This window comes from Pithys albifrons, chromosome Z (assembly GCF_047495875.1).
Source record: "Pithys albifrons albifrons isolate INPA30051 chromosome Z, PitAlb_v1, whole genome shotgun sequence".
In the NCBI taxonomy this organism is placed as follows: Eukaryota; Metazoa; Chordata; class Aves; order Passeriformes; family Thamnophilidae; genus Pithys; species Pithys albifrons.
This window is the reverse complement of record NC_092497.1, coordinates 74,207,062-74,232,595: the sequence shown is the minus strand read 5'-3', so window position 1 is coordinate 74,232,595 and position 25,534 is coordinate 74,207,062. Positions and strand designations below refer to the sequence as shown.

Genomic DNA, 25,534 nt, shown 5'->3' with positions numbered 1-25,534 from the left:
GCTTGTTGCTTGATTTCAAGGAGACGCTTCAGTACAAGAGTGTAACATACTGTACTTTGAAATAGCAATAATATGGCAAATTTTTTAGTTCATGTGATTCAGATTACTAATTACTTCTGGGTTACTGAAACCTAAGAGAAAATAGAAACTTTATTTCCTCAGTATTTCCTCAGTATTTGATAGGGTGATTGTTCTCCATTTGGAAAATATCTTTCAGCAGGTATTGGATAACTTAGTGCTGTTACAGTCTTACAAGTTGTATTTGTACTTAACTTTCTAATGATGTTTTGATTACAGAAGGGTGTGGCAGACTTCTGCATGCTACTTTCTCTCAGCTTTGAGGGTTTGGTATTCTATTGGTATTTTTCATTCTGAATATTTGAAGATTAAGCATTCTTAAGCTCCATTTGATATAAAAAGAACAGAAAGAAAGAACTTGCTTGTTTTTCTTGGTTTTCTTCTGGAAAGAGATGGAAATGGTATTATTGACTGTAGAAGCAGTTTGTTTTAATCCATACTTTTAATGTTGTATTGCCTGCTGCTTTTTTGAATTTTACAAATTAAAGCAGCATCAAAACAAGAAATAGAGCAAAGCAAGGGTCTTTGAAGGTTCCAGATTTATTCTAATTTTAAAGATTTTTTTTAAGGTTCCTTAATTCTAGGGACAAGGAAGTTCTGCTTTTGTCAAAAGAACATAAATGATTTGTAAGAATTGTTGCTCTTGGAAAAAAAGATGCAAAATGGTTTTTTTTCTTCTTCTTGACTTCTGACTGGTTTTTGTGCCAGAGCCTGTGTAGCTGCAATGGGTGTGTTTACTAGTTAGGAGAATCTTCTGATATTATTAGTACTAACCGGAGATGCCTTTGATAATCCCATTAAATTTTTGTTTATCAAGATAGCAAAGTTAGTGGAGTTGACTTAACCATTGCTTGTGGCTAATTTTGCCCTCCTTCAGAGTAGTATTTCTGGTGCACAGGTGTCCCATCTACTCTCAAACGTGTTCTTACCTATTTCAGCACAGTAGGTGCTTCATACTTCTCAAGATGTATCAGATAACTGGACGTAGAGCTTTCATCTCCATGTTTTGCACCTGTTAGATGGCTCACTGAGCAGCAAAGTGAGACACCATTCCTTCTCCAGTGGCACACACCCTAATGTATTTGTGGTATTTCTTGGAGCAAGATTCAGCTGTTAAAAGAGAAGGAAAGGGTTGAAATTGCATATTGGTTAGGGGGTTTTATGAAAGGAAGAGATGGGGGACAGTTGAGCAATCTTGTATGTCTGATTTGTTTGCTAAAACTTCATGACTAGAAGTACTTGTATTAAAAATGTCAAACTTGCCCTCACAAAAATTTAAAGTTTTGACATTCACTTGATTTTGTTTATTTGATTTTCTGTCAAGACTCACTTTGGGATTGAAGCACCAAGTTACACTGCGGTTATCAATAGACCACTGTGTTTTCATAGAATGAATGTGTCTACCGGGGCATCCCAGCCTATATTGGAGATAGGGATCAGGAGGCACTCGAGTAATTGCAATCATGTGGCAGTAGAGCAGCTCAGGTGAACATAGATCTAAGTGAAATAGTCAAATTGAAGCTTGACAAACTGCAGTAGAGTATTTCTGTTTAGGTATGTCCAAGTACTTTGGTTTTCCTAGGCAGAAATATTGAAATGTCTTGGCATTTCTGAAGCTTTTTCTTTCCCAGATAATTCATGCAAAACTGACCTTACTGGAAAAGGGAAAAAAATGATCCTATCATTTGGAGGAAGATGATCCATCAAAACATGCCTAAAAGATCCTTTTTGTCTGAGATCTGGGGGTTTTTTTAGGTATGCGCTTAACGTTAGAGTAAGTTCTCTAACGTTAACACATAAGATTAGTGTATCAACAGAGTGCCTTTCTCTTTTAGGAGTAGAGGTAATAGGAGGGGTTTGGGATCGTCTACAACTTGCACTGATGGTGATATCAGCGTCTTTCAACTAGTTCTACTTTATTTGGGTTTTATTTTTGAAGGAGAACTAAGGTAGTGTGTTTCTGTTTTCACTGGTCTCCCTATTGCTAATAAGTAATGAAAGGCCATTTGTCTTTTTTTTTTTAGGAAAATCAAAAAATGTCTGAGTAGATGTGTACTCTTTTTCTCTGGGCTCTTATTGTACTAACTGAAATGAACACTATTTATTTTTAATAGGACAGTGATGGGGACAAGAGTGACGATAACTTGGTTGTAGATGTGTCCAATGAGGTAACTTTTTTCATTTTTTATGTGTTTGCCCAAAGGTTAATGGAAAAGTGCACTTAGATTCTAAAAGAAAAACAATACTGTGTGGATATGTTAAAATATTCACAACATCTCCTTTTTATTAGTTCTGCAGTTATTATGTCTTCCTCTGAGCTTTGCCTTCTCAGCTTTTCCTTCTGCTGCTTTGTGCAGGTCTGTGTTCCCTCTGCAGTTAACATTCTGAGGCTTCACAACTGCTCTGTAATGTAGAGAGTTGTAGTGAGATGCATGTGGAAGGCTGAGGTTTTTAAACTACTGTTTTCAAAGGAAAAAGGAAGACATTATCTAATGTTCTGTTTAATATAGGATTGTTATTAAAAAATGTTGCCTTCAAAATTGGTTGTATTTTAACATCCTATGTTAAAGACAATTTTTCCAAAAGTGCTTTTTTTAGAATGAAGGCAGTCAGTTGAAAAGATTTTTCAGAGATTTTAGATGCTTTTTTCTTCAGGTCAGAGATTAGACAATGGTGTCAAGGTGAAGGCATGCGTGATCCAAGGTTCTTCATCTTTCATTTTCTTCAACAAAGTGATTTAGGAAGTCTGAATATGGGATTGAGCTTTCTTGGCTCTGTGAAAAACAAAGGGAGAGAAGCTGGTAGAGAAGTGTCTTCAGCAGCCCCAAGTGCCCAAATTATGTTAGCCAAGTTAAAAAATATATCCAACTAATGATTTTAGTAATCCTTCCAGAAGCCCTGCTTACAATGAAATTGCTCAATAATTGGTTAGTAGACTTGGTGCCCTCTTGTGAGGTGTGTTTTCTCCCTGATGCTAATCTTATGAGCCAACAGAGCATGGAGAACCTGCAGAGCTCTGATTTTAGCTTGCAGGGCTGACTATTTCACGTTAAAGTAAATGCTGAGAGTACATCTGGAAGAGAGGAAAATAATCGTCTGAGAGGTGATTTCAATTTTTCCTGTAGATTTAAGTAGTGAAGCAATTGCAGATGGTGTTTAGGAAAAAAAAGTGACAGATAATTATGGCGTATGAAGATCCTCATATGGACTTTTCACTTAAGAGTTGGACTCAGTGATCACTGTGGATCTCTTCCAACTCAGAATATTCTGTGAAATCCCTGAAAGTGTGCACTTTTATCTCTTCTTCTGAATGTAGAGATGAGCACGGTCTGTTTATTGTCACTAGCAGAGTGTGGAGAATGTACATGGAAAAACAGTATCAACTTTACTGCAGTTACTTACCCTTAGTTTTCCTTGCGCTTATCCCACCGTTAGTGCACTTACTCTTGTTTGTCCTTAGTGTGCTTGGATTGCAAGCTCTGTGGTTGGAAACAATTTATGATTACATAATGTAAAATAAAAACAGATTGCTTACTATATGATTTTACTAGTGTCTCTAAATTGATGAAAGAATTTCACCTTTTTAGTCTATAAAAATAACAAAATATCTTATTTGAACTTGCTGCTTAAATTTTTGAAGGTTTTTTTTTTCTCCATAGACTCATCAGTGGTGCTTGTGTACCAACCTATGACATGGTTCTGTGCTGTTCTTCCCTTCCCATTGCTTTAGGATCCTTCTTCCCCAAGGGCAAGTCCCACGCATTCACCACGTGAAAACGGTACAGATAAAACTCGCCTGCTAAAGAAGGATGCCTCCAGCAGTCCAGCATCTACAGCCTCTTCTGGTAGTTCTACTTCCCTCAAATCCAAAGAAATGGGTCTGGTAGGTAGCAATCTGCCTTCCAGATAAATATTCTTCTTTCTTATACATTCTTCTGCAATTACTTATGGCACAAAGTACTTGGCATTAAACATTTGAAGCTGAAATCAACCATTGTTTTTCCAGACCTTTGTAGTATTACTCAGCTTCCCTACTCAACAATTTTTCTGCTTTGTTTTGACTTCTTATGTTTCCTACATGTGTCAAATGAATTGCAAATTTATTACAGAATGCAAGAGTTGCTTAAACATTTTTTTTATTTTTTTCTTTTTCCTGGAACAATAGCTTATGGTTTTTAACATAGTGTGTATATAGTCACTAAGAAGTTTTTTTCTTAAACTCCTCTAAATAAGCTGTTATTCTTTGAAAACCTTTTCCTGCAGATTCACTAACAGTTTGATCAGATCCTCTGTAACTTTGTGTCGTGGTTTTTTTGATACTATCAACTAAGATGGTATTTTATTTCTGTACTTAGATTTGCTGTATTCAGTAATAATTGAGATATTAAGGATTTCAAGCTAAAATACTTTTGGTAATGCATATGGTATTGTCCTGAAAAAATTGAACTCATGCATTCTTTTTGTTTTATTAGTGGAACAGGAAAGATATCTTTCTGCATTTCTTGTTTTAATATTGGCAGCAATCAAATGGTCAGCATTTCTCTCTCACAAGTTAATGTTGTCAGCATTGCATGGATTTATGAAAATTGGCTGAGGGACTAGGTAGTAGGTGCCCAACATCCCAGCTGCTGTTGTGATAAATTGTATAATATGGCCTGGATTAAAAATAATACTCTTTTAATTTCTTTAATGATACCAGCATGAAAAAGCCAGCACGCCTGTTCTGAAATCCAGCACACCAACTCCTCGATGTGATGTGTCAACTCCAGGGACAAGTGCAACTCCAGGACTTCGTCCAGGTCTTGGCAAACCTCCAACTATGGACCCTCTGGTTAACCAAGCTGGTAATGCATTACCTCATGTGTTTTTATGGTTCCAGAATTAGTCTTTTTTTACATATGCAGTTCTTTGCAACTGTTAACTAATTATATTGCTTTTTTCTTGATACCAAGAGAGGATTTGATGAGAAGCAGATGTTTGGATTATCAAGAGTTTGAATATCTTTCTATCTTTTATTCTTCTTTGTTTACTTTTGTCTTTATCTTTTTTGGAAATAATCCAGAGACTGAATGTGATATAAAAAGACTTCTCAGAAGTTTCTGGTACTTGTTCTATGTACAATCCCTTCTACATTCTTGGAGTCTACTAATATTTGCTGCAGTGCACAGCTTGACAAATGCTGGGTGAAGTTTACTTTTGCTATCCAGGCTGGTACACACAGTTGCTTCAGACATAAGCTGTGTAAATCATGTCTGTCAGCTTTGCTGCTTAATTTGGCAAAAAGAAGATTAATGTAAACAAGGGAATATTACAGAAATGGAAATAGGTAATGCTAGAAGACACTACTAGAAGTAATCTCAAAGTTCAGACTTCAGTAGATCTTATTTACAGTAAGTGAGAAGAGCTGGTGGTGCAGACAAATTATGGCAATGTTTCTTTACAGTGTGTGTATGTGAGATGGGGAAAGGTTAGGTATTGTAGGGGAAAGAAAAGGGCTGTTTTCTTCCCTGTATGCAGGAGTATATAAATGAAAGTACTTAATTTCATTATTTTGTAGCTGCGGGTTTGCGGACACCATTGGCAGTACCAGGACCATACCCTACTCCATTTGGAATGGTACCTCATGCTGGCATGAATGGAGAGTTAACCAGTCCAGGGGCAGCCTATGCCAGTCTGCACAATATGTCACCCCAGATGAGTGCTGCTGCAGCTGCAGCTGCTGTGGTTGCCTATGGAAGATCTCCTATGGTAAGCCATACGTTGCATGCAATCTCAGTTGTGCGAGTTGTGGTTCACTGAGAAAAGCTACATGCTTCATTTAGCACTACTGAATTCCCGAGTTGTATCAGTGCCGGAGGCTTGATAGCTTTACTGCATGTTTCATTTTGCTGTGTGGCAGGAGAAACAAATTTGCCCCTTGAAAACAAAATCTCTCAGTATTAATGTATGTTTCCTTTTTTTTCCTTCTCCTTCATCAGTTCTTTAACTGATGAGTAATGCCAAAATGAAATGTAAATGAAAAGGTTGTTTTGGTAGCCAAAGTATTTCATTATAGCTGTGGACTACACAAAGCTGTGGCTGTTTCGTTACTGAACTACACTTGTGTTCCATGCAGACATAGGAAATTAATCTTGAAGCATGCAAAAGCCTTTTTATTTGTGTCTCTGTCCTTGTATTTTGTTCTTTTTTTGTGGAAATCAATCTGCAATGGATACCTATCTTGAAGCTCTTTGCTAAGGCGTGTTGAGAATAGTTGCTGTTGTGGATGTAGTAAGTAAATGGGGCATAGTAGTTATACCTGCTCTCACACAAATAATCTAGGGACCTGATTCTGCAAACGCAAGGTTGTCAATGGTTGTTTTATGCATAGACAAACTTACCAACTTGTAAAATTGGATTAAAGCTTGTAGTTTCATTATTGTAGGTATGGCTACTTTTTTCAAACTGGTAAACAGGGCTTTTGTGTAAAAATGTGGAAATTCTAAATAGTGTACACCCTCCTTTTAAATCAATAACAATTTGTACTCAGGCATAACCTTCAGAAGAAAAACTAAAGTATTTTGTTCTGCTTGGATTATTTGATGTATATGCTTAGGATGTAAAAATTTAGGGGAATTGCAATCTATTTAAGCTGTATACAAATTTGTTTGCACCCTGCAATGTGGCTCCTTGAGAGATCTCTCAGCTCATGTGCTCACACAGAATGCTGTGGAGCCATATATAGATCCTATTTGGGGCCCAGAGCTGCTTTCCAGCATTGCACTGTGCCAGCCTCCTAGCTCTCCCAGAGGTAAAGAGCACTGGTGTGGCTTCATGCTGACATACCATGGACTTAACACAGGAATCTGATACCCTACTAACGCAAGGATGCTTGTGTTAGGCTCAGTGGTGTGAATGCATGATAGATGCTACTGGTTTTGTGTTTGCATATGAATGCTTTTATCAGAATCATGCCCAGGGAAAGCATCTTGGTTTGCTCTCCAGTGAAGGATCATGCACTTATTTAGTACTGTGGGTAAAAGCCACCTTTTGGTTAAATGCATAGTATTTTAGGAGGGAAGAAAAGGGTCTTTTCTTCTCTCTTGCTGAGAAATTTCAAGTGTGAGACTAATTCACTTTTCATTGTCAGGTTGGGTTTGATCCTCCTCCTCATATGAGAGTACCTGGAATCCCTCCAAATCTAGCAGGGATTCCTGGGGGGAAACCGTAAGTAATTTTTGACATTTTGGTAACATCTACAATATCTAGAGAGAGTAAAATTTTATTGTGTCTTTGAACAAGAATTTCAAAGGAGATAGTGTCTGGATGTTCTCAAGAGATTGTTTTAGACTTCTTCTAGTAAAAGAAGAATAAAGATGCTCAAATGCTATTTGTCATATCCCAAAACAGGTATGCATGTACCTATTTCCAAGGAGAAGCTGCTGAAGGTATACTTGGAGTTTTTTTATTTTATCCTTTCTGGGGTAGATGCTGGTTAAATATGTTAATAAAAATATATTGAAACTAAACTTCACACTTCACTGAGAATAAATCTGTAGTGCAAGCTTGCAGACTTCCTTGTCTGGCACCTGTTTCATCAGGCATGAGAATCTGCAGATGATGACAGTGGATATCTGAAGCAGTTGCTTAAGTAACAGATTACACACACCCTACATAATGGAGCAGCCTATTTTGAACTTCTGTGTGACTGTGCAACTAGAGAGCAAAAAGGTGATGAAGCAGTCATCAAACAGGTGGCACATAGATGTAGAATAGCTTTCACAACACATTATTTTGATGTAAAATTTTTAGTTATTGATGAAGCAGTTGTTAAATAAAATACTTTTGTGGTGCTGTGGGGTTTTTGATGTTGCTGTAAAATAAGTTCACCAGCATACCCTAAATTTTTCAGTAATTTGACTTTGGTAGATTATTGACACTGAACTTACTGATAAGCAGTTAAATATTTTAATACTCTTAAAATATTGATTATTTTTTGAGAGTTCTGGACAAGTAGGTCTACACAGGTACTGACAGAAAATTCAACTAAGCTGTTTTTCAGAATGGGGCAGAGAGAATTATAATACCTTTTTCAATACTCTATTAGGACGCCTTCTTTGTCCCTTCATGCTTGGTTGTCAGGCCTGTCTTTCAACAGGAAGTTGCAATTAGAGGAGTTTTTCTCTAGCTAGGTGCTTACATAATTTTGAAAATAACAACATTTTGCACTTTCTGTGCTCAATGTTCATATTATATGTTTGTAATGTCTTAGGAACCAATCTACCTTGGTTTAATGTTTCATTTTGAAGTTTCATGAAAAATTCAGAAATTATTACATTAAGGATACTGTCTAAGTTATAGAACAGACTGTGGTGAAAGTTATATACTTACATATTTCTGTTTGCTTTCATTCTAAACTTCTATTAATTAGTGATATGGTGTGATGTCAGTCTTACAAACATCCTAGAAAATATACCACATTAGAGGCAGAAAACTGCATTTTCTTTTCTTTTTCCTGTAACAGTAGGAAAGCACCAGACTTTATTTGAAAAGCCATCCTGAATGTGTTTTTGTTGTTATCCACCACACTTCTGAGAACAGGCTTATCTGTTGGCAGTGTAAGAAACCTGTTAAATCTTGGTTTTACTCAAAGTTAGTAGTATGTTGACAAGATTACTGAAGTGAGTGCTCAGTGAGTTGGTGTTATGTATCAGTTTGTGGTTTGTTTAAATTTAGTGCAGTAAGGATCAGGCTTTTTTCTCAAAACATTCTTCTATTAGTTGTCAGACTCATTCTTGCTGACTTTTAGTCGAACTTTGTGTACTTACATGAAATACTTTTGGAGATTGCATACTCCAGTGGCTGTACATTTTTACTTTTAAACAAGTATATTCATAAGTTTTCAATTACTTACTTTGTTATGAATGCCTGGCGATTTTTTATATCAAAATCTATTTTTGTTCAATCAGAAATTTTCTGTGGCTGAGTTTTAGTTGTTGCATTGTTCAAGACATAAGGACAGCACATGCATGCTGCTCTACTTGCTATCCTGGTATTTTACAGCAAAGTTACTGTCTGTGTTTTGGTTTTCTTGTGTGTGGGGGTGTATTTTTGTTTTGTTTGGTTTGTTTTTTAATGTTTTAGCACTTTATTCATACTGTTTCCCATATTGCCTACTTTGATACATGCTCTCTACTCTCCACTTGATTTAACATCTTCTGGAATGTTTGGGATTTTTTTGGTTATGTTACTAACACATTTCTTCTAAAATTACTTCTTTGCTTATCTTAGTAAGGCAAGCCTAAAATTTCATAAACTTATCTGTTATTTTGCCATTGACAGCTTTAGAGTTTTAGTCTTGATTGGATACAGGTAGCTAGATGCTGCATCATCTTTGAATATCTCACCTTTATGAGGTTTGTCTCCGATATTTTATTTATGGAGTACATGAGTGATATAATCATGCAAAGTGGTAGAGTGTATCTCATTTATTTTCAAAGTCAGCCATTTCCTAGACTGAAGTTAAGGTGTCACATTGAATTTATTTTGTGAGATGTGGAGCTTTGATGAGTCTTGTTGCAAGTAGTACAGAGAATTTTCAAATTGTCCTACTGAATCTCTACCCATATGTGTATGCTCAAGGCTGCCCATCTTTATCAATGGTTATGTTGATATTTCTTTTTCACCCAGTTCTCCTTCCAAGAGAAAATTAAATTTTCTTCTTTCTAGAGGACAGATATTTCTGATAGCACCCAGGTTTCTTTAACCCCTGTGTATTCTGAGATCTGTTAATGACTAGCTTGATAGAAAAATTGGTAGCCTGTTAAGAACTCACTTGAACATGGAGAAATAGTGTCTGCGTTCTGCATTCCATTGTTTTGATGCATGTAACTATGCCCTGGACTATAAATTTGTTGTGTGCTGCTGTAATTTGTTGTTGAGGGGGGGTTGTTTGTTTGTTTTTTTGGTTGTTTGTTTTTTGTTGGGTTTGTTTGTTTGTTTTTGGGTTTTTTTTGCATTGCATAGTCTTTCTAGTGAGGTACTTAGTTGGTCTTTAGTTTTTCTGGTTGATGTGAATCATGCCTTCTAATAGTTGGACTGTGGACTGAACACAGATATTCAAGATTAGTGGTAAGATTTATTTCCACAGTACTGCTTTCCTGGTGTCTAAACTTGTGAATTAATGGTAAAATGGAGGACACATATATTTCTCAGTATTTTTTCCCAGACATTAGAAAGAGCTGAAAATACATGCTTCTCATTTTAGTAGGAAAGGGAACTTTTATGTGGTAAATGTTCAGTTATAAGCTGACTTTTTGTTGTGGTTTTGGAGAGGTGTAGTATACTGTTTAGAACTGAAATCAAGCAATTCCAATTGATCTTCACACTTGTTCAGTGAATATACAATGAGAGTTATTGTAAAGGAAGACTAATTTTAATGTATTGAAGGAGAGTAAGGTCTGTGTGTGTGTCCCTGCCATGTATCTTTGGGTAGAATTATTTGATGACATGTATAAAGTTAAACAGTTATTTCTGTACAAATACAGAAAATATTTTATGTTAAATTGTAATTGCATTTGTGTGAGACACTTTTCTTTGTTTGCTGTGTTTGTTAGCCCAACACAAGGAAGGGATCTCTTAATGCTAACAGTCATTTGACCAAAGATGGATATTCAGGGAACCCATCATTGGGTAGCTATCTTTCATATAGGCAAAATTCTTGGAAAAGATACAGAAATCTGTGCTAGTCCTGAGTCTGAACAGGAGTTTCTGGCATACACTATCAGTTCTACAAGAAAGATACGTGGTCAATTGGTCCCTGTTAGGAAACTTCTTAAGCTTTAGAAGACTCATGAATTTGCGAGTTTTTCTGACTATTGGCTCTTTTGAGGCAGGACAATGAAAATGCTCATCAGTTTTGAGAATTCAGGCCTGTGAATATGTCTAGTGCATTACAAATTGAATCTTCTGTAAATGTAGCACTATGAGTACATTCCTTTCCAGAAGTAGCATAGCAGGCCCTCTTATCATGGTGACCTGTGGAGAGAAAGCCAAAGACAATGGTGATTGAGCTGCAAAGAGTCATTTGCACTGCTGTCTCCAGTACTGTGTTCTTCTGGAAACAGAGGCCTTCCTTATCTGAGGATAGTCAGTCTGGCAAATGTTGCAAATTTTATCAGTTAAAAGGGGTGTAAAAAAAAAGTTATAATATATAGCAGATACAAATCACTAGACCACCATACCATAAGTATGCTGGCACTGATGATGTTAGTATTACGTGCCACATACCTTCAAACATTACTTTTTTGTGTTCTTGGCTTGGCAGAGGGATTTGGCAAGGTGTAGCCATTTCTTTTTACAGTGGATTGCAGATAACTTACACTATAGAAAAAGCTCTTTTGGCTTGTAAGAAACTATTGCTGGTCTGTTTGGGCTGTCAAACTCAGTCATCCTGTGTCCTGATCAACTAGTCTCAGAAGCTAATGCCAGCCCATGATGATAAACGTAGACTGTTTCTGTGATTGATATAGCCACACTTTAAACACAGGCACATTGATAAAATTGTACATGATGAAATCTATACTGGGTAGGTCTGATGTTTCAGAGCACGAGAGTCATCACAATTCTACAGTAGCACAAAATGCTTGAAAAGTATTCTATTCCTCACACCTCATCTGAGCAAGAACTGAAAATCTCTCTGTATGTACCTAAACATTTCAAAAAACTAATTATTTAGATATTTTGAACTGAACAGAGCATTCAACCTGTAACCTTCCATTTAAAAAAAAAAAACAGTCATGGACAAGTAGATTAACCTGCTTGAACATGCTGAAAGAAATTGCCTAATACTTGCTTAATTGTTTTACTTCAGTCCATGGTAAAAGCAAGGGCAGACTGCAACTTCAAAGTTGTGTAGTTCTGTGTACTCTTCCTACCAACAAATATTCTGCAACTGACTTTGATTTGGAGCCCAGAATGGGGCTCAGCTTTTCAGTGTCTTAAGTGCTATAACTCTTCAGCTGGATTCTGTAGATGAACCTGAACAGTTGTTCAGCCTCAAGTAGTCTTGTTGCCACTTCTGTTGTGTTTCCTCTCCCACCCTGTGTCTGATCTGTTTAGTGAATAGCTACTTTGGGACAGTCTTGTCTCTAGTCCTCTTCACAGAAAGGGTACAGATTTCTACTTAAGCCTTTATCATTGCTATAATTCTTCATTCAAAGAAGAGAAAGGGTGCCATGGGACAAAATATGTTTGATACACTGTATACCTTGTATACATGTAAGGAAGTGAACTTCGCATTTCCTTTCTTGTCTTATACTTCCTGTTTCCGACATTTCTGTGACATAAAAGTTCTGTCATCTTTTGTGCTTGCTCATCCTCAGTATCCTCTGAGCAGGTTTTTCACTCATATGTCCAACCATGAAACGTGAATGAAGTACAGGAATTGCATGTATATGCACTATTAATTTCTTCTCTGTTTTAACAGAAGTTACTGTTAACCAGGTTTTACCCTTTTCTTGAGAGAAAATTGTGATATTTCATGGAATGACTGTTTCCACTGTTATCTCCTGTATAAAAGAACTGTTCAAGTCTTTCATCTCTCCTCTTCTCACTCTTTTTCAAAGCAATATCTTCTTCTCTGCTCCTGGGCACATTCAGTTGCTTTGTGATGTCTGTTGCAGATCCAGGCATCTTGCTTGTTCCTTCATTTCAAACTGTGTGATACTTGGGAACATGTATAATATACTTTGAAAATACTAGCTTATTGTTCAGAACAAGAGATTATAGAAATACCTATTGTTGGGTTCTTGGAAGATGGATGCAATACTAATAATTGAACTACAGTGACTGAAGTTTTCTGAGGAATAAAGTAGATTTGGATAAAAGCTTTATGAGTTGGTGTTTGTGCCCTTGTCCTTGAGTAGAGCTCAACAGTGACCAAGAAGAAATAATTTCTTCTTGATACTTCCCCTAAGGAGGAATGGGTTTTTTTCAGTGCTGGGATTTCACTTCCTCAGCCCTCAATTTCTATATGCTTGAAATCATGCACTGAATACAAATAAAAGGTGTTTCAGAAGTACCAAGAGTACCTGGAAAACTGAGCCGTTTAGCTTTTCCCAGATACTCATTCAGGAAAACAATTATGAAAAGATAGTATCAGCTTTCTTGAGGAAAAATGTGAACAACCACTCTACATGTTCCTATTTTCTCCTCAAAGCACTAGCTACCAGATGGAAAGAGTGGCATGTGAGCATAGCTAGTGGTGATGTTAAAGCTAAGGTGCAGAAATCAAGCAAAACTTTATTGTTAGCTAGGGCTACTGCAAGGCAATGGGTGCAAGCCTCATAGAAAAAGGATGAAAGAGTACGACTAATGCTGTAGGACTTGTGGTGGGTGCTGAGACTTGGAACTGCTGACTAGAAACCAGGGGCTGAAAGATCTTTTGATTATCCAGGTGGTTGAGGGGATAGCAGCCATGATCTTGGGCTGTAAATTTAAAGGTAAAATTTAACCTGCTTCCCCACTGCACAAATACTTTTAAGTGAGGCAAGCTGATAATTTCTATTGTGAACCTTTTTCTCACTATAAAGTTTTATATGTCTGTATTACTTGGCACTATATCTCTGATGTTCATGCTAAAAATGATTGACAAAGAATGTGTTTGTCTTGCGTTGCAGTACTCTAATGGTTGATTTTTTTGTTTGCTTTATCTTCTCCCTTCTTTCCCTTCCCCAAAAGAGCCTATTCATTCCACGTTACTGCAGATGGGCAGATGCAGCCAGTTCCTTTCCCTCCTGATGCCCTCATTGGTCCAGGAATCCCTCGTCATGCACGTCAGATCAACACTCTGAACCACGGGGAAGTTGTGTGTGCAGTTACCATCAGCAACCCCACGAGACACGTGTACACGGGTGGGAAAGGGTGCGTCAAAGTCTGGGACATCAGCCAGCCTGGCAACAAGAGCCCTGTCTCTCAGCTGGACTGCCTGGTAGGTGAAGAGGAACTTGTGCACTAGTGTAGCTTCTCCTTGGAGACTCAAAAGGAAATATCTGTCCTTGTCTGGATTTTGTTCATATGACAAAGAAATAGCAGGTAGATCTATTTTCTGGTGTCTTTTTTTAGCATATGACAGGTGGAGTTAGAGAATAGTTTTAGTTTGTTAAGGGATAAATATCATCACTAATGGTCAAATAACAGATTAGATCAGATTCCTGAGTAGAATGCGCACCTGTTTTTTTTCATCCCCTTTCCCTCCCTCTCCAGTATGCTGATGATTTTTGTGCTTAAGTTTAAAAGGAATATAGCTTGGCTTATGCAGAGCTGCACAGAACTTTCCTAGGTCTTTCACTCACACAAGGAGCAGCAACCTCATATTCTGTAAGATGGTAGCAAGGAGATAGTGAAATAATGTGACAAGGTACCAAGGTTACTTTTAGTCTCACTATGCTTTCATTCATGATCCACAAGTTATACATAGAGGTTGGTTGTTTGCACACGTGCAGGATACAAAAGGGACTGAGTACAGTAGTAGAAGTACCTGAAAAGATAACTCAAAAAAGGTAATGGCTCACTAGAGATGCTTCTCTACAGAGCCAGTGTAGATGTTTGTGCAATGTTCATTGAGAAGACTTAATGTCAGAAAGCACAGCAATATGTGTTCTGATTGGAAATAATTCTAGCTTTAACGTTCATTCAAGTAATTGAGGTGGGGGTTTTGTTTTGGATTTTTGCACCATTTACCCCTATTTACTGGTATCCTTTGTTAATTGCCCACTAGTAACAGTGCAGTTGAATAGGTATTCTTTTCTGTGTCTGGATACAGAACCTTCATTTTAGTCATGGAACGGTAATGATAATTAAGCCAACATTTCCACTGCTTTGTTTACTGCTCCTTCACAAAAAAATAATGTATATAGGAGTAGGAATGCTGTTAGCTACTTTTTGCAGTGCTTTTTCCAATGTTTTGAGTTACAGATCTTAACAATCCATTTCCTGAAGAACTGCTGCCAGTCAAGCAAGCTGGTAGTAAGTGAGGGAAGGAATATCTTCTGTTGCTAACTCTGCCATAGTACTTCTCAATTAGCAATAGTATCACGAATGTGAAATTGATAAGTACAGTAAGAATCATGTTGAACAGCAAAGGACCAACATAAATACAAGACCAGTATGTGACTACTTAAATTTTTAACTTCAATACTGTAAATGCAAAATAGTATTTGAAAGAAAAATTCCACAAGCTGAACGGCAAGAGATGAACCACATTTTCATATAAGGTTGTCTAAATGCCAAACTAAAAGTCATTTGCTTTAATATTTTTACTGTTGGTGCACTTCACTGATGGAGTGTATTTGCAGAAATACAAGTTTATTTCATCTCTTCTTTTGTGTAACGACATAGAAAACTTGCCATTCATTAGGTCTGAAACAGAGTAGACTGTGGCAAGAGGAGACTGCAGTTTTAATTTCTGCAGCTGCGGTCTCTAATTAGTGATGAGGAGAAGGTGTTCGAAACATTTTAAAATCTGCTGGTTCCTCTTCAGTGCTTTGGTAATGGAAAAAGTGGCAAAGAATTTAAAACTTTGAAGCAGTCAGAATGATATTAGTGGTCATTACTGGAAGGTATCTATTGACATAACTGAGGTGATTTGTGTTGTACAGAACAGAGATAACTACATCCGCTCTTGTAAATTGCTGCCTGATGGATGCACCCTCATAGTTGGCGGGGAAGCCAGCACATTATCCATATGGGACTTGGCAGCACCAACTCCTCGTATAAAAGCAGAGCTGACATCCTCAGCACCTGCCTGCTATGCACTGGCTATCAGCCCTGATTCCAAGGTGTGTTTTTCCTGCTGCAGTGATGGGAACATTGCAGTGTGGGATCTGCACAATCAGACATTGGTCAGGTGAGTCATTACTTGTTTACTGAAATTTTTAATAGAAGTTACTCTTTGGACAGCTACACAAGTATTTATCTCCCTGAACAGGATTCATGATAGCAAGGTAAAATAGCATCTCTTATTTAAAGAGTGCAGTTTGCACACAAGTTTTGGTAGCTTCAGCTTAGTCTTGAAATATGTGCTTTCAGGGCCTAATGGGTTGGTCTGTAACCTACTTCAGTCAATGTAAAAGGTGCTGTGATTTCAAATAGTTGGGATTGGTCTTCAGGTTTCTACAAGCAGCATTTCTGCTTGTTTGTGATCGGAATAGACTGAACATAGCTTTTAGGGAACTCCTTGAGGCTTGTTCTTTTCCTTTATCTTAAGCCTTGTTAAATAATAAAGAGAATTTTCAGTTCTTATTTAGTGATGTCAAACAATAAAATTAATCTTACAAAAGTTGTTGAAAATGTGGATCTTCACAGTTCTTTAGGAAAGCACATGTGCTAACTATAAGATAAATATTACAAATTTTTACTTTCCAAAGTAGTAGTAGCTTACAATATTTTGAGAAGAGTGAGTCTAATTTGGGAAAGTCCTTAAAATTTCTGAACACGAGCACTAAAGAATATGCTTAGTCTGCTGTGTTTCAATTAAGCTTCCTGTATACCAGTAATTAGCTTAAAATTATATGCAGAAAATTGTGTTAATGTGAGTGCCAGTTTTACTTTCTGTGGAATTTTTGCATCAATATAAACAATTTCAGTTATATAAAATCTTCAGTTTACCCTATACATGCTTAGTCCCTGTAAAGGTGCATTCTCTCCATCCATGACTGTCTTACTTTTTTAAGTGTTTCCTGTAGATATTCCCACCACTTGCTGGTTGATCTTGCTGACTTATGGAATTTTGAGACCAGAGCTACAAAACAAAATGTGCTGCATCACCTTTGCATGGCAGCTCTTAGTGATTAATACCCTTCATTCTCAAGCTAGTTGTCTTTTCCCCATCTGCCCTCCACCTTTCGCACTGAGGCACAGGACTTTGCTAAAGTTGATTGCTGATGAAGAATGCAGGAGTCTCAGAATACTTTTGGCAAAGGGTTAAGAAGACCTTGAGGTGACATTCTGGATACTGAAAGCTGAGCTTTGCTAATGGGAAGGTTATAAAATAAACTGCACCATTCAGATTTTTCTAATCTATTGATGCCGTGAATGACCCCTCCCCCCAAAAACAGGACTCTGAGCACGTTAGTGTAGGGTAAGATAAAAAGTAAAGGTCCTTTAATAACACAGGGCCTACAGCCCACAGGAATACAGGATGACATGCATGTGCCCCAGTTCTTGTTTCCATGGCTTTTATAATAAGATCCCTCCAATCATTGCTTTACACATTTCTCAGTCCAGACCCAGTCCCACCCCTGGACCAACCCCTGGAATTGGGTCTGGGGTCGTCAAGACCCTCTGTCTTCATCAGCTCTTCTTCCTCAGGCACACAAAGGTCTCTTGGAGTTCATCCAGTTTTGACTTCTGGGTCACTCTGACCTATGTTTATGTTTCATTCTGTAGGCCTTCTGATATCCTTCAGCTCTACCTTGGAAAGGAGTCTAAACAAGATTAATTAACTAAAGGAATTTGAGCTCCCTGTTCTGGGACAGGGGTAGTGATAGAAAGGCATTAAACTTAAACTGTTAGAAATATTAACCTTCTAAAATTCTACAACTCCTGTGTTCCTAAAATCTACAAAATGTGAAAATCAGAACAAAATCCCCTTCGGCATCACTATCACAAACAATGCAAGTTTGTGACTCAGCAATGTTTCTGTTTAACTATCTGGATGTCTATCTGAATTCCTATCTATTAATATCTGCTTATTATTTATCTTCTTGACTTTTGGCCAAAGAAAAGTACAGAAGCTGATTTCTGAAATGGAAACTTTTGCTCCCCAAGCACTTGATTTAATCTGAGCTGCCTTTAGTGGTTTTAAGTATAATTACTGTGGTTTAATATTCTCATAAGGTGTTTTTTTTTTGCTTTTCAAAACCTGATGGAAAAGATTTGACTTCATTCAGCTAGCCATGATGCAATTAATTCCTCTAGCACCTGGAAAATTTTTCTGTAATACTGGTATTCAATGCCTAGTAAGAAGGAGGGGCTGATTCTTGCTCACTGGCAGACACGATAGAGATGGCACACATGTACAGAGTCCAAAACCAGCACCACAGCAGTGTTTATGTTCAACTCTGGCAGGAAATCATTATTCAATCTGGTTTGTTTTATCAGGCAATTCCAGGGCCACACAGATGGAGCCAGCTGTATTGACATTTCTAATGATGGTACCAAGCTCTGGACAGGTGGTTTGGATAACACTGTCAGATCCTGGGACTTGAGAGAGGGGAGACAGCTACAACAGCATGACTTCACATCACAGGTAACAGGATTTTCTTTTAGCTTGGAGGACTGTATGCATTGGGAAAGAAACATTTATGATGAGAGGTGAGATTGAGCCCAGTGCAACTGGCAAATTGTTCCCTCTCTTACTTTAAGCTGCTCACAAGACAATATTTTCATATTCTTGTTTCCAGAACAAAATTATAGCCTGGCACTACTCTCTTTTCCTAGTTTTCTAAGTTAATAGGTAAGAACAGGAGTTATTTAGTTACTTCAATTTTGAACTGCAGTCTTTCTATTAAACCATGTCCATTTGTCCTTATCTCTATCTCTTTCTCTCCCTCTCCTAATTAATTTTAACTGAAAAAAAAAAAAGAATTACCTTTAGGAAAAAAAATTAAAAAGTGTAAATGTGGTTTAATTTTCAGATATTTTCCCTTGGTTATTGTCCTACTGGTGAATGGCTAGCTGTGGGAATGGAGAGCAGCAATGTAGAAGTGCTACATGTAAATAAACCAGACAAATATCAACTGCACCTTCATGAGAGTTGTGTATTGTCACTCAAGTTTGCTTACTGTGGTAAGTTGCCCTGAACATAGAACTGGAGCTCTGGGCTCTAATTTGTGTTTTGCTGATTAGTTATTACATAGCCATAGCTCATTTGATGGTCAAAACTTACTTAGTATTTCAGTTTCATAAGTAACAAATATCTCTGCTTTTTGAATTTAAATGCACTTACCTACAAACAACCATCTGTTTCTCTAAAGGCTGCTGTGAGGATCGAGTCATGTAAAAACCTGTTTCTGTTTACAGAATGTAGGGATTTCCTAGTATGTAACACACTGCAAAAGCATGAGTGTCCACATTGATTGTGAGCAAAAGTACTATGTTGTTTAGTGGTGAGAGCTCTTATAACAGTAATTGGTTGACAGATTTCAGTGATGTGAATTGAAAACACAGAATTTGTAAAAATGTCTGTTTCTTGTTTTCATAATCCTTCTGGTTTATTTTCTAGGTAAATGGTTTGTGAGTACTGGGAAAGATAACCTTCTTAATGCATGGAGAACTCCTTATGGAGCCAGTATCTTCCAGGTGAGGATGATGTTGCTTTTAAACTAAAAAGTAGAACAGTTAAGAGTCCCCTGAGTGGACTCAGATATCTTCACATATGTGATCTACCCAAAATGGGATGCTTAGATGAGATTAACAGCCTCTTTTAATGATGTAATGTATTTCTATTTTTCTTCTAGTCAAAAGAATCTTCGTCAGTGCTTAGCTGTGACATCTCTGTGGATGATAAGTACATAGTCACTGGCTCTGGAGACAAAAAGGCTACAGTCTATGAAGTTATCTACTGAAAAATATCATGGGGATATAACTTTTAGAAGTTGAACTGGGCCCAAATTGTTCTTAATTGTAGAAGTAGGAAGGTTTTGACTTTTAAAAGGAATGAAAGTGTTGAGGTTCCAGACATTACCATGAAACTACTCTGATTTTTCAAAATAGAAGGCAACGTCCAGCAACTAAGTACTGGCTACATGGACCAGATGGAGGACAGAGGCAAGATGAACAGATGTAGCCTAGATTTTTGACATAGTTTTTAAAAGCCAAGTCTACTGAAGAATGTTGCAGCCTTTTATTTTTTTCCTTTCTTTATGACCTCATGCAAATTGTTGTCATTGCCTGAATATGGGGGATAAATACCTTTCTGTTCCTTGCGGTTCAAGTTGCATTCTGTCCTGTGTAGAGCAGCAATGTCTAAGAAGAACTTGTTTCCTGGTTTTGCATCTTGTGATACGTTTTTGTATTTTCGTTGAAGGTCAAACATTTGTATAAACTGTAAATATATCTAGTTTACTACAGTGAAAGCTTTAGTATCAACAACCAGTCTTCCCCCTTGCCCCCTCCCTGTCCACCCTGTTTATTTAAAATTAAAAACCTTTTGGGGATATAAGTACCTTTTTAGAAGCAAAAGCAAATGCTATGTATAGTTTGAAAAATGGTGTCTTATACTTTATAACTATTCCTGGATTCCTTTATCATACTTCAAAGTAGTTGTTTGAACATACTAGGGTAACAAGTCCGGGAGATACTGTCTTGTGCTACAGAAAACTTAAAGGCAATTTTGTACTAATTATAGTGTAAATATAAAAATGGAACATTTCATAAAGCTGTGCAGTTTATTTAAAGTTTATTCTGATGTCCCATGTATATTTTCTGTGGCAGAAACAATAATATGTGTCTGATCATAACTCATATTTGGTCATTTGCATAGAAAAAGAGATGACGTCCCTCTCCTTTTTCCCCCAGTTGAACAGAATTCATGTGAGACTACATTTCAACTAAGTACGTCAGAGCCTTTGTTTGTTAACTGAGGATGTCTGTGGTTAGATAAGTTGCACATCATTTGTATTTTACAGAGAAGTGGTAGTTAATGACCATTTCTGTTTACAGTCTTGTCTATACTTAGGTACTCAGGTAAATTTAACTAAATTACCAAAAGTGTGAGTTTTACGGGGGATCACTTAAAGATGTTAAAGTGAAAATGAAGTGGATTAATCTAAACTAAGTTAAATTTGCTTCTTAATTTCTTAGAAATATTTTGATTTTTAACTAATCCACTCTACAAATTAATTCAAATTAATTTTCCTGAGTGTCCCATGCTATTCAGGGCTATAGGCTGTATGTATTCGTACAGAGCAATCTTTGAATCCTTTCCCCTGTGACATCAGTGTGTGGCATCTGTGAAGAACTGTGCTGAACAGCCTGTTACCAAAGCTATTCATCTTCAAGTTTTCTTGATGTATTCAAGAGCAATGGATGAGGCGAGAATGTGTTCACTTTAACTGTTTTTTCTGATTAACAGTTCTACCACTTGTGTGCTAGACAAACCTAGTTTTTGGACAGTGAGTGCCATACGTTTCCTACATTCAGTAAATTTAATTAGAATTTCTATTGCTAATGGAGAGTACAGATGAACAGAAGGATATCTTTGAACAAACAATTCAAATTACACAAACTGACAGGTTAAGACTCATCTGTAAAGAGCTGCTTTCTCATTTTTCCAGCATTTGACAATGAGCTGTATCCTTGCTCTTTCAGACAGGCATCTAGATAAAAACCAGGTTTGACTGACAGGTGCATTGACTGGGTAAGGAATTTCTCATCTGGGGGCAAATTTTATCTCAGTTTCCAGTCTGAAGAGACATTGCTTTTCTTTTCAATTTGCATGACCATTCTACTGAAACCATTTTATAGCATCTAGAATTGTAATGGCCTTAATGTATTAACATCACATTTGAAATGTAAAATGTTAACTGTTCAGGATAATCTGGTGTCCTAGACATTTAAAATTAGTTTTCTATCCATATATATCTACATCTTTGACAACTGCTGTGATGTTGATATGTATCTGTATGAAAATAACGGACCAGCTTGGACGCTGGCCATGTTGCTTTCACACATGGTGAGGCAAAAAGCAGAATCATCAGGCTTTTCAAAGGATTGACTATATTTGCTATATTGAAATACTGTGAAGTGCTATATAATTTTTTAAAGGGATATTTTTAAAAAACCCCAATGTTTACTAGATTGTTTGATTTTTAAACTGAAGTTTCTCTGAACATTTAACTTTGCTAATAATCATTGACTTTAGCAGTAGTGGCAAATTTGCTGTAGCTAGGAACATCTGGATTTTTTTCAAACTGCTATCACCTTGGTTTTTAATTTATAGGTCTTTTGCTCTTCTCTGAAGTTGATATTAGAGGAATCAAGAATTCAAGTGTTCTGACACATCCATGTAAACTAAAGAAAAATAACACAAGCATAATGGATCTGCTATATATTGTGACACAGTGCTTGCTAGTAAGACTACATTCTTGACAATCGGGAAGTTTAAAAATCATGGTGTTAGAAAAACCAAAAAATACCTTGTCTTCTTAGCTTTTAGAATGCACAGTATGTCCGAGCAGTTCTGGAACTGGGTATTATTTATGCATGTGAATGAATTTAATCATATTTGTGCCATATGTTTCTTGATTGTAATTAAGAAAATGATTCTTTTTCCCCCATCAGATCTACTTTAAACTTTGCATCTTAGAACTTTTGTATGCACCATAAAGTAGTTCTCTCAAATTGTTTTTTCAGATTTCACTTAGAGTTTATGAAACATTGGAGGTTTTTTTATTTGTCACACTGTAAAGCCTATTCCAGATGCAGATGTAATTTTTAATGAAAAAATAGATTCAGTGAAATCTTGGCATCTGTCTACACAATTACCTACGAGATTTAAAACATGTCAAGCTTAAAACTTCTGTAAGATCTTATAGCCCTGTGCAAAGTAGTGGGTGGAAATAATTGCATATATTGAATGAAGAAACAAGCCAACCAAGATCAGCAGTAACAGTGATGGCACTGGAAAAGCCACATGGAAAAAAGAAGTACACCAGTAAATATGGTGTAGGTAATTAATTTTTTTTGGTTGACTTAATTACAGTGATAAAAGATTTCTTTGCTTAGACACTTTTTTTTCCTGGGTCGCCCTCAGTATTCAGAAATGTCTAAATGCCACTCTGGCAAATGCTGGTGCTGGATAAAAGCAGAGAGTCCTTACAAAAGGCATTTTGGATGTCAGTGCAAACAATAACTGATGAAGAGAGGTAATATCAATTCAACTAAACAAAATCCTTTGCTAGCTCTAACATTTTTCTGTATATATGCAGTAGGCATAAACCTTTTATAAAAATTATTCCACACAATGCATTTGTCAGTGTGTTGGACTATCTCTTTTTGATTATAATTTCAAGTAAAGACAATTCCACATGTCAGTCCACAAGCCACTGGTCCCAGAGAGAGAATTTTCATCCCCATTAGTTCTTTTTATCTCATTTGGCATTTCAAAAGCTTTTGTTCCTTCAAAGAGAAGAGGGAGCACTAAACCAAGATGAATTTCTTTGACTGTTAAAACAATAGTGTTGTTTTTTAATATAAACATCAGCATAGAATCTGTCATCTAGTCTCATACATTCAAAAGTATATATGAGACCAGATGACAGTGTATAAACAGTTGACCATAACTTTTCTGTCACATTTTTGCACTGACGATAGATCAAGTTGAATTTTCAGAAGTGTTTCCATTACTTAAGCAACTTAAACTCAGATTTACAAATTAATTTTTGGTTTTGATATTTAATTTTTGGTGGGCTTTTTTTATTTTTTTGTTTGGGTTTTTTAGTGGGAAGACTGGCCCACTTATGAGCCTGTGGGATGATGTAACATAGTTAGAGTAGTCCTTCATATTTTCTATTGTATTGGTGCAATTTGACTTGATGGGGGAGCTCCACCATTCTAGTAATTAGGAGGGGGATTTTGATGTTTTCAGGATGAATACTGATTTCAGATTTCACACTACTGAAAAAATTTTTACCCCTTAAACCAATTCACTGGAGAAGCTGGACTGACTCCAACTCTGCTGCTCCTTGAAGGATTTAATATTTTTATTTTGGTACATAGAAGAATTTAACAAGTGCATAGAAAGAATATGAGAATATAGGTCTGTGCAACAGTTCAATCATGGTGTCTTGTATTTTATTATGTAATGGGAAAGTTGAACCAACACAGAGTAGAACCAGATGAACCCAGAATGAGAGAAATTGTTTATGGTAGGGAATGCATGGAGAGACAGAATTACAGAATCATTTAGGTTGGAAAAGCCCTCCAGAATCGAGTTCAACCTTTGACCGAACACAACCACATGAACTAAACCCTAGGACTATGTGCTGCATCCAGTCATTTCTTGAACACCTACAGGGATGATGACTCTGCCACTTCCCTGGGCAGTTCATTACAATGCTTGGCAACCCTTTCCATGAGGACATTCTTTCTGATGCCCAACCTGAACCTCGGTACAGCTTGAAGCGATATCCTTTTGTCCGATCACTAGTTGCCTAGTAGAAGAGACCAAAACTCATCTGGCTACAACCTCCTTTCAAGTAGTTGTAGAGAGTGATAAGCTCACCCCTGAGCCATTTTCTCTTCAGCCTAAACAACCCAGCTCCCTTAGCCACTCCTTGAAACTTGAAAGATTTATGCTTCAGACTCGTCACCAGCTCCAGCGCTTTTCTCTGGACATGCCTCAATGTTTTTCTTGTGGAGAGGGACCAAAAATGAAGAGAGAATTTGCAGTGCTCCCTTGCCACTGCCAAGAACAGGGAGGATCCCTTTCCTAGTCCACACTATTGCTAACACAAACCAGGATGCCATTGGCATTCTTGGCCACCTGGGAACACTGCTAGATAAGATAAAATGGGAACATAAACACAAAAAATAACATTTTAGGGGCAATCTAACATGTAATCTGCAAAATTCACTTAGAATGAGATTCCAGTATGCAATTTCACTACTTCTATTTCTCTGTAAGGTTGTTCAAATGTTTCTGCATAGCAATTCAAGGACACCTGAGCTGTGTGTCGGAATTTTAAGTGGATATTTCTTTGACATCCATAAGCAGTCATTAATCCTAAGAGGAAAGTGAGTTAAATCACAGCCAGGTCTCAACATTTCCTATTACCTCACATTTTTGTAGCTCAACATCCGCTTCCAAGCAGTTGATAATCCCAGATGTCCCATTGCAATTTAGTGCAACATGGTAGATTTTGCTAGGGAAACCAGACATGTAGGAATGGGATGCTTGGAAAATCTGCCCAATGGTTCTAGCTCACTGATATTTCTGAGAAATTTACTGTTCAGCTAGGAGAGCCTAAACAATCACTTTAACATTTTGTAAACCAGCAAAATCTGAGCTTTTTCAAGTATTTGGTGGTTGTGTTTGTTAGTTTTTTTTCCCATGTTTCTTATTGGTGGGTCCCACAGTTCACTCGTGGAAGCTGAACTACAGTCTGTGTCCTTTCTGGCTGGCTCTATGCTCTCCACTATGCCTTAGTAAGTGTTTTGTGACTATACCAGCCTATTGGTGGTATGTAGACTACAGGAGAATCTGACTGAATATTTTAGTGGATATCTGCATAGATTATATGAGCCAGTGTATTTTGTAATAATTTCTCTTACTAAGGCAAGCACTCAGAGATAAGATAGCTGCATTGTTCCATACTCATTGTTTGTGAAATTGCTGGTCAGTGTAGTTGACTCTCCACAGAAAAATTCTGTGGTGGCTTCTGATGTAAAACTTAAAATTTTGAGATCTTCTCTT

The 25,534-nt window shown here is 37.0% G+C and overlaps 1 protein-coding gene across 7 annotated transcripts in view; it reads left to right on the top strand.

The window, feature by feature from the left end:
• Positions 1-22,461, top strand: part of LOC139684612 (transducin-like enhancer protein 1) — a 76,368-nt gene extending 53,907 nt beyond the window's left edge. For all 7 annotated transcript variants that reach the window (XM_071580731.1, XM_071580735.1, XM_071580730.1 and 4 more), the window contains 11 exons: positions 2,193-2,246; positions 3,809-3,961; positions 4,778-4,922; positions 5,636-5,826; positions 7,208-7,284; positions 13,798-14,047; positions 15,717-15,964; positions 18,220-18,367; positions 18,756-18,906; positions 19,343-19,419; positions 19,578-22,461. In XM_071580731.1, the coding sequence (XP_071436832.1) occupies positions 2,193-2,246; positions 3,809-3,961; positions 4,778-4,922; positions 5,636-5,826; positions 7,208-7,284; positions 13,798-14,047; positions 15,717-15,964; positions 18,220-18,367; positions 18,756-18,906; positions 19,343-19,419; positions 19,578-19,685 (1,602 nt within the window). In that variant the 3' untranslated portion in view covers positions 19,686-22,461. The remainder of the gene's footprint in view (positions 1-2,192; positions 2,247-3,808; positions 3,962-4,777; positions 4,923-5,635; positions 5,827-7,207; positions 7,285-13,797; positions 14,048-15,716; positions 15,965-18,219; positions 18,368-18,755; positions 18,907-19,342; positions 19,420-19,577) is intronic.
• The last annotated feature ends 3,073 nt before the right edge of the window (positions 22,462-25,534 follow it).